This window comes from Falco cherrug, chromosome 6, assembly GCF_023634085.1.
Source record: "Falco cherrug isolate bFalChe1 chromosome 6, bFalChe1.pri, whole genome shotgun sequence".
Taxonomy (NCBI): domain Eukaryota; kingdom Metazoa; phylum Chordata; class Aves; order Falconiformes; family Falconidae; genus Falco; species Falco cherrug.
This window is the reverse complement of record NC_073702.1, coordinates 48,817,382-48,827,412: the sequence shown is the minus strand read 5'-3', so window position 1 is coordinate 48,827,412 and position 10,031 is coordinate 48,817,382. Positions and strand designations below refer to the sequence as shown.

At 40.1% G+C, this 10,031-nt stretch overlaps 1 protein-coding gene across 1 annotated transcript in view; it reads right to left on the bottom strand.

The window, feature by feature from the left end:
• Positions 1-6,081: 6,081 nt before the first annotated feature.
• Positions 6,082-10,031, bottom strand: part of ARID1B (AT-rich interaction domain 1B) — a 336,635-nt gene continuing 332,685 nt past the window's right edge. Inside the window, 1 exon segment of the mRNA XM_055714492.1 lies at positions 6,082-9,178. Coding sequence (XP_055570467.1) covers positions 7,466-9,178 — 1,713 coding nt within the window. The 3' untranslated portion in view covers positions 6,082-7,465.

Sequence of the window (10,031 nt, the reverse complement as noted above, 5' to 3'; positions counted from 1 at the left end):
GCCTGGACTAGGTTTGAAACAGTACCACTAGCAGTAGTGCTGCTGTGTTTGCAGGGAGATGGTAACTTCTAGGAGGCACAGGCCAGGACTGGTAACCTCCTCAGGCAAAGCCACAGCCAGAAGAACATACCTAGCTGCAGCTGAAGGTAAAAGAAGCTAACGAAAGCTAGTGTAAAAGTCTCCTGTTTAAAAGAAGGTGTTTAATAGGTATGACCTGTACATACACATATATTGGCATATTTCTTCCTTGTGCCATACATAAGGAACAAAATATATCTCGGCTGATGGCCCACTAGTCAATGTTTTGGTTCTGTGAGTTCCCTTTTCCTAGACAAGATAAGCATGTTGTGGAAGGTTGGCATATGCTAGGCTAATAAATATGTGTGGGCTACTTGAGATACAGAATGAGCTGTGGCTGAGCTGACGTTACAGAGGCCATAATGTTATTTTCACAAGAGTATGCTGGTCATGCATCTAAGTGCTTTTAAACGGGCAGTTTTATTGATATTTAAAGAAAATTCTCTTTACTCAAAAGACCCTATATAATAGAAAAGCTGAGGAAGTTACAGTTGCTTCCTGGAAAGGCTGGTTATTTATGTTTACCATAAGAAACGTGCCTATCTTTTGAAGAGATGGAGAAATGTCAAAGGCATGACTTGAAGCCTTTTTCTCTTCTTTACTTCTCCTTGACAGATCTCAGCTACCTCCACAGTATTAAGGCTGTGAGCCCATTGTAGTCGCTTTTCCCTTCAGGATAAGAACCTTCAGGAGATGGTGCTGTCTCAAGAACTGGTGATACAATCCAGCACAATGAAGAAATCCCTCCGTATACTGAAAGGTATCAATAATAGGGAAAACCCAGGATATTCAGCTATTTAAAAAATCAGGAGTCTGTATTTGGTACTAATGCACAGGGGAAACAAAGGAAGCAAATGAGAGTTCAGAGTAACTATTAGGAAAGAAAAAGAAGAACAAAAGAGAACAACAACTTCTGCACTACTCTTATGAGATCTACCAGTGCAACATGCGTGACTACAAAATGGATGGAAATACACTTTTTAGGTGGGTACAGGATATTGATAACAAATTATTTGTTGTTGCAAGTCTGTCTTCCCTAACTGCATATAAAATGTATAGTGCTAGTTCTGCCGATGAAGCCTTGTGCTTAAATCTCAGTATTTCTCAGTTGCTGTGTTTTTTCTGTGCAGAGCTTCATATTTCATCTTACAAACCTCTGAATTTCTGTAAGGAGCCCATGGTAAGCTCTAGTGGTGGTGATACAACCAGTGAACATTGTTTCTTTTTGAGTTCTCTTAGAGAAAAAGAGATTAAACAGTTGACTTTGCAGTTTTGTGTCATAATTTGACATGTGCTGGATTTAGTTATTTTTCTTCTGTTGCAGATGTATATGTAGAACTGATAACCAAATTGCTACATGTAAAGTATAATTGCATCATGGAGCACTGTAAGCTTTTTTCTAGCATGTCTCTAATAGTTTTTCATGTTAGATAATCATGTATCTTTCCCCTGGCATGATAATACACAAACTTTCCTTTTTAAAATACTCCATAGTGGAGCAAAAGTCAGAATGTTTGTCCTTCAGGAATCTCTTTGCAGACCTGGATAAACATTGCAGAGATGCCTGAGTCATTAGGGATTTACTCTGCTAGCTAGGCAATTCCACCCCATCACCCCTTTCAATGTAAATAACTATCGTTAATTAATGGAAATGCAATGTATACTAAGTAACGACAGACCAAGTAAATTAACAAATGCAGGGTAAGATGTCATAGCCCTGTTGAAGGCATTGGATGAGGACCTTGCTCCTTCGTCTCATTAGTTTAGGTCAGTTAAAAACACTGAAGTATAAACCTAGTTTTTTTACACTGTACAACAGCATTGAAATGAAATACATTTTAGACTTTAGTTAGAATAAGTGATTGGAATCACAAATCAAGTCATTTAGGCATGTGAATAGCTGGATTTGGTATGCAGTCCTGAACAGCTGTCTCCTGTACCCACATCTCCTGACAATCACGGAAAGGAAGGCCAGACTTCAAAAACCCATTTCTGACACTGCACAAATAAACAACTGGGGGTGAATTTAACAATGAAGACAGTATTAATCCTTCCTCATTCCTGCTGTCTTGGCGATTTGAAAGGTAAATATAATTAAGTAAAAACTGAATTACCAGTCTGCATGTGGAGGCTCATTTTTTCCTTTGCCTTCCCTTTCCTTGCTCCTCCTACTTCTTAAAATCTCTTTTTACTTCCTTTCCCTTTATACCAGCCACCAGTGAAATACCAATTTCCCCTAGCTTGGTTTAATTATTCATTTCTTTTGAATGACCCAAATGTAAAAACAGAGCAGTGCAGCAGGGATGCTTTTCTTTCAGCTCTTTTCTTCATGTTTTACCTCCCTTTATCTAAATGGCCACATCTTTTCTCCCTTTCCTCCCTCAGTACTTTTCTCTCTCCTTTCCTCAGACTAAATAATCCTTAAAAAAGTCTTTGTGAGGGATGGAAGGAAAGGAATTGGGCACAGGAAGTGCAGTATTTCATAATGAGAAAACAGAAGGGGCGAACATCCAGGAATTTTACAAATTATCCTGAGGAAAATTAAATTTGCAGGTGGTATGGGGCCATGTTCTAGACCAGGGGTCCTCAAACGTTTTAACCAGGGGGCCGGCGCGCGGATGCAGTGGCAGGCAGTCATCTGCGGCTGCTTGGTTCCCCCCCAACCCCTGGCGGGGGGGTCTGTAAATACGGGGGGCCGGACTGAGGACTCTGGGGGGCTGTAGTTTGAGGACCCCTGTTCTAGATCTTTGTGATTTCACTCTGCTGCAAGAGTTGTACCTTACCTGCCTTTTCAGTTTATTATTGCTCGTTTCCATTTTCTACTGTCTCTGCCTGCAGTTACTTGTTCATGACTTGGAAAATAAGCTTTTTGCAGCAGGACTGCTTTGTGGTTTTGTGTGCGAGTGTGGTTTCCACATATTTGATGTTACCAGGTTGATGGTGATAAAAACGGAAGTCATCATCCCTCTCTGGAGAACTTGTCTCAAAATTTGAGACTGTGCTCCTATTTAAAACAGAAAAGACTTCTGTGATAGTGCTATTACGGTGTTTGGGCCATGGGAGCGTACTGTTTCTTAGGTACACCAGTACTACTGCTTGCAGAGTAAGGAACCTACACACAGATTCTTGAAAGGGTGAACTAGCTGTGTGCCACCTCAGTTCAGTTCCCGCATTGCCAGTTTAGTGTCAAGTTAGCTTGGGCATCTGCACTATGCATGCTTACAACTCTTCCTCTTGTAACAGGGGTTCAGGTCATTTTCTTTGCTACTGAGTAACATTGAACAGCAGCTTCAGGATGAGAGTGAAGCATGATGACATGGGTTGTAAGACACTGGAAATGAACCCACCCCCTGCAATGGCCGGTCTTTTTTGGGATGGGAGTGTTTGTGCCATAAATAACAGCTACACTTGATTATTGCCAAGAGGTGTTTTTACATTATTTGTAAAATAAGAGGTGTACCCGGCATTGCACTGTAAAACTGTTGTATAGGAATCAATGTGGAAGATATGCATAGGCTTTTGCTATAACGGCTCTCTAAATAAGTAAATCTCTCTTCTGGATGTATCCAGGCCAAAAAGGTAATGGTGTCACAGTAGAGATGTATGGCACAGAGTTCACCGATTGTGGTTCTAGAACAGCAAAAACCAGCAAAAAATGGAAGAGAAAGTGCACAGGCTTTTAAGCATGTGGATCGATTTTTCTTCTGCGTCCTTCCTTTTGGGTAGCTGAAACCATGGTGTTTCCGAGCAGGATGTTTTCATGTGTTGGTTTTTTTTTGGTTTTGTTTTTTGTTGGGCTTTATTTTTTAAGGATACCATAGGACATCATTATGTTAACAAGAAACAAAATCATTTTTTCCTGCCAGAGGCGATAGGCATCTTTTAATTTCTGAAGTAACTCTAAAGGTCAGTTATGATTCGGGGACTCTATGTATCTCATTGCTGCCCTTTCAATCTATAAGCAATTAGCTCTTGGGCCTGCCAAAGAAACAGGTAGGGTATTGATACATATATTAGTAAAATACTTGTGTTTGACTACTGCCCAAAATACTAATTGGCTGCTTTCCCCTAAATAACTCATTGCATTTTTAAAATTTCAAATATTGCACCTTCTTGTTGGTACTTGTCTGAGCTTCACTACAGAGTATCTGCGACCACATCCACACAAAAATGTAGAATTTTTTTTAAAACCTGAAACCCAAAATACCTCTTGCAGGAACAATACTAACAGCAGCTCAAGCTTGTTCAGGATTCAGTCAGAACACACCAAGTTCAAAAGTCTCACGAGCAGGTTTGCTCCAAAGGCTTAAGAGAACGTTATGGGAGAAGTGAAATCAGATGTAGACAACAGAGGGAACTGGAGTCTTTACGCTTTACCTTTCTTCTGGTAAATGTTCTGTAATACTAACTAGTGATTTAGATCATTTACTCCTACTGTAACAACATAAAATCTTATTCAGGGAGAATCTGCATTATTAACCTTTCCCTTCCACTCTTCCAGTTCTCAAGCTAGTTCTTGGCCCAACTGGAAAACTAGCTGCACCGTTAGATACGTACGGACGTGATGTGGCCGGCTGGGTGTTTATTCCCCACTACACTGTTTAATCAGGCTCAGAGCAGTCCTGAATAACATTAGTGTGCTGCCTTTGACAGCTCGCGAGAGTTTTGCCACAGGTGTAGTTTCCCTCAGAGCACTCTGGGTCCGAATGCTGAAGAGAAAAGAGAACAGACGTCCTTTCTTGTCCTTGATAGGAAAGGGGTGAGGAGTATTGCTCAGCAGAGGGTTTATTTAACAGCTTGCTTGTATCCATGGGGTAATACCAGGCAGTAAAGTGTTCGAAAGAAGTACGTTTAGCACGGGATACTACTTCCACACTGCCCAGTATTAAGCTGTAAAAATCATCCCTGAAATACACCTCCTTCTGTGATGAAGAGTTGTAAGTGGGTTATAATTCACCCTGTATTTCTGAATGCAGTAATATGCAAGACAAAGACTGACCACTGTGGCAGGTGATGTGGGAGTGGAGAGATTACTGAGTAAGAAAAGCCAGAAGGAGAAATTGCTTTTCATGACGCTAGGGAGTCATGTTTCAAACTTGGCTTATAATTGTATGTACTTTACCTGTCTCTGAAATTCTCTTACATATATTAATATTATAGCAATCTATACGAACAAGATGGGCAGTATGCCAAAGGGGGCTGTAATTTTCAAGTACCTTCGTATTGTTATTGGAGAGGGGAGGAGGATATCCACTAACAGTGTAATTATGTGGCAATTCCAGGGAAATTGATTATTATTAGCTTTTTATGATCACACTAACAAAGTCAATGATCCAAGATGAAATAGCAAAAATTAGCGCTTGAACAATATTCAGCAACAAGATATCACCAGGTGAGAGTGGATGTATCTGAAACCAGATAATTCCTGAAGCTGAAATGGCCATCTCCCACCAATTATAACGATGGATGTGCTCTATTAAAACCTGATCCACTTTAATGGGAGACTCCCAGGATAAGAGGCCATGTAAGTATGCAATGACACATACAGTATCGAGAAGTGGGTGGGTGTTTATTCTAAATACCCACATCACTGGGGTATTTGCACCTTTAACCAACAAAGAGAATTACAGGTAGTGAATACAGATCGATTTCTTCAAGTTGGTTATTGCTTTAACAAAATCTGTCACTTTTTCTAACACCCGTCCTCAGTCCCCCAAACACAGCACGGAGACTGGATACCTGCATAGTCAGAACTATCATTTGCCAGCCATGTCTTCCCCTTTGAGGCTTTGTGGTTTTATAAATAAGAATTAAAAACACTTCTCTGTGATGCAAGAAGGCTCTTCTAGAAGGAGAGCGAGTTGCTGCAATATGGTAGTGTAGTATTTTTGAAGGTCGTAATAATAAAGTAGGGGGAAAGAATAGTCATTATTGCTCTTTCTTGTAATTACTTTGCTTTCTGATATCCCACACTGCAACTAGAACATTATTCAAGAACACCCATCACAGTGCTTAACAAGATTTAATGTACATTTATTCTTAACATGTGGAACATATAAAGATTTTATACTGAATAAATGAAATTCATTAAGCCAGAGGAAAAGGAGGAATTTACATCAAGTTTTTTCTTTTTTTAACTACATTATCTTGAAATACAAATGCAGATTCTTGTCACTGAAAAATCTTTGAAGTTGTGTTTCTTCCTTTTTTTTTTTTCCTGTATATATTTTCTTTTGTCTGTAGACTGGTAACCATTTTCTTAAATCAATCCATACGTAACCATTTCCACACCTTGATTTATAAAGCAAATTGTGATCGGCTGCTCTCCCGAAATAGAGCATGACTTTATACATACAGAAACTTGTACATTACCCTCAGTTGTTGGTTTTCTGTGTTGGGTTTTCTCTTTTTTCTTTTTTTTTTATTTTTTGGAGATATGGCCCAAATGAAAGAAAAAATAATTCTACTATCACTTTGTAGATACCACATCATGAAAAAGAAACTAAAAACTTTGTACTAAAAAAAAAAAAATGAGGGTATGTTTAATGTACAACTTCTATATACATCACGGCCCTTAGGCAATAAAAAAATATTTTAAAAAATGATTAAAGGAATTGTGAAGAACTGTCATTGTGGAAGGTCAAAAAAAACCCAGATGTAGACAAGACAGTTCTGGTGAGGAAGCAATTGATGTTTATCATCAGGTTTTGTTTAAAAATTTTTTAACTTGACTTTTTTGTTTTGTTTTGCTCCTAGCCTAATGTAACCATTTCTCCTGAGGAGAAACCAGTATCGTTTTGTATTTTGACTACTGACTGACACCCTCCTTGATCCCCTACACCTACATCACTATAATCTTCTATTGCACAGAGCTTTGGGTGATGGTATACAAGTTTTTTTTTATTTTTTCCTTATTTGAAAAAATAAAACACACAGGAACTTGGTATGTTGGTTATTTTTCACCTTTTTGTTTCAAAGTGGTGAGATTTTTTTCCCCATCATACAATGGTTTGCCATAACATTTTTTTTAAAAAGTCACTAGTTCGCTTCCCAAAAAATATGCAATACAAACATGGAAAAGAACATTGAAAAGGATAATCTATGGAAAAAAAAAGTGTGACCTTTGAATGTACTAGACAGCAACTTTGGTTAAAAAAAATAAAATAAAAAGATGTACTTATACACATAGACAGCAAATATTAATTTCATAACTGTTCAAATTAATAATTTCTTTAATTCCCAATTGGTAAATAGTGAATGGGGCAGAGGAGCAAAGATTCTTTTTTTTTTTTTCCTTCTTCCTACGTTGGATAAACAAGAACAGAAAACAGCCAGTTATATGTGACCCTCTAATCTCCACTCACACATGCTTGGCTTCTCACTTATGTCATAACTGCCCAATCTGAAAAAGTACATCACAGATGACAGATGCAACCAGAGAGTTCAGGACAGCAGATATTGAGATATCCAGCAAACGACCCTCGTGCAAAAGGAACTCTGAGCGGTTCTCGTCCACTCTCGCCATGGCCAGCAAGGCCTTGGCTGCCCTGCACATCATGTCTACACTAGGCGGCTCCAGAGGTGGAGGCTGCATGTGCATGAGGTTATGCTGGCTCTGCTGGTACTGGGCCATAGTGACCCCATCCTCCAGGAAGCTTATCAAGTTTCCGATGCTTCCCTTCTGCACAGCTATTGCCCTTGCTGCTAATGTGTCCCCCTGGGCAAGGTTCGATAAAAGCGCCATGGACATTTCTCGGCAGACCGGGTTTTTGCGGTCCCCAACGTACCTAACTAAAGTAGCGTAGAGTTTCTCCTGACGACTGAATGGGGGGGTGGCCAAGATAAGGTCCACGTTATTGTCCTGGATACTGAGCTTACACAGGGTCTCCAGCACAAGTCTCTGAGGCGAAAGAACTGAGTTGGGCCCCACGGTTGGAAAAGGATCCTGTGCCTCTGCAGACGGGCACACCATCCAGTGCAGCAAGCCATCCAAAATTGGCAAACAGATGCTTTCTGTGTAAGCAGACAAGTCTAGCTGCCCAGAAATGTTGGCTAATGTGACCAATGTATTATCCCTCAAGACCTCGAGGCAGTCCCACCACCACTCATCCTTGCTGCAGGCCACCCCTTTGTCCTCCTCTTCCTCTTTCTCGTAAGTCTGCGGTGCTCGCTTTCTTTCTGGATGCTCATGGTGAAGAAGGATCAACTTTCCCAGGATCAGCACCAAGCCTGGATGTTTGGACATTTCGGTGTCATTGCCAGGCACAAAAGACAAGCTACGGACGATATTTGACACACAGATGCAGCGTTTGGCCAAGGAGTCTTGCCAGTGAGTTATGGTGCATAGAGGAGTCTCATCCCGGCTCCTTGGCTCATCCTCTAGCAGTTTAATATTCCGGTGGCTTTTGGCTTGGTGGATCCCAAAGGGAAATTTACTGCTTTCTGTTTGGGAACCAGAGTTTGAGTCTTCAGGCAATGCTCCTGGCCGAGCTGAGAGGACATCATCAATGGTTGCTGTTATACTTTTTTCTTGCTGTTCCTCAGATTCACTTTTCCCCTCGAGGTCCTTCTTTTTGCTTGGAGAGTTCAAGGGAGGAGGGGCTTTCCTGCGTGGAGGAATCTCCATTTTGCTTTCAAAGTGAGTCTGGATATGCTCAGTTGTGTCACCACCACCAAGCTGCCAGTGGAGAAGTCCACTATCAAATTCCTGAACACGTCCAAGTTTGTCAGATCGGTCAACAACAAATAGATTATTTTTCTTTACAATCTTTATTGGCAGCTTGTCAAATTTACTGGCTTGTTTTGGCCTCTCACCTGGTTCAGCAATGGCACCAGGAGTGGAAAAAACAATGCTCTTTTCTTCTCCTTCTACCTTTTCATCCTCCCCCTCCTCCTCATCTTCATCAAAATAGTCAATACATTCGTCGTTCTCCTCTTTTCCAGTATCCTCTGCCAAGGGCTGGCTATCATCTTTCTTGGCTGCTTTGTGATCAAGTGCTTTGTGGCCTGGATCTCCCACTTCATATTCCATAAGGATTCCAAAAATGTCAATCAGGCATTTTCTAAAATATTCTACTAAAAGCTCAAGAAATCCAGACAACTGAGGGGAGAAGAAAGAACATAAAAATCAGATAAATATTTTTGTCTGCACAGAATTTTATTAGGAACACTGATGCATATATCTGTGAATATCTCCCTCCTCCTGCTGTGCACTTGTGACTAGGTCCTCCATTATGGAAATTAATCAAAGGAAATTCTTCTAGCATCTGTCCAGACAGTATATAATGTCAAACTATCATGGCTCCATTTACTTAAACCGTAACAGCTACGAGAAGTACAGAACTTTATTTGTACGTCTCCTTTAAGATACAGTAGACATATACCCTAGCTGCTCTGTCCCCTTGGAAGTTTCCAGTAGTCTTCATTTTCTGTACAGAGTACTGAAATTTAAATGCACTTCATTTTTCTGATTTGTACTTTTATTAGATGCCTAAAGTTTACAATTCTTCCTCTCCCCCTTTGTGTCTCAGTCTCTACAACCAACTGCCCTGTAGGAATCTGCAGATCAGGGTCTAGGTACTGACATCTTAGAATAATATCCCATCTCTATTGGAATAGTTCCATTTTTGCCTGGCGATATTTAAAAATTGTTACTGGAGCCTGCTGCTGTAAGTCCCCTTCAGAAACAGTTTTCATTTAGGTTTAATCCTCTTAATTGACTTGTAATCACCTTCTTATGGAAAGGCAATAGTTGGACTTGCTATTAATTTACCCTCAGTGACTTTATTACTAAAAGTTCTTTGTTATGAGTTCAGCCTGATTATCTGGCTTTTAGTGTTTTTTTTTTAAATCGTGGGCTAACAGGTTTTCAGCAAAATGTATCCTTTTGTCCATTCTGTATTCTCTTATGATTGCCAAAACCTCACAGAATTAACAACAAACTGATGCTTATG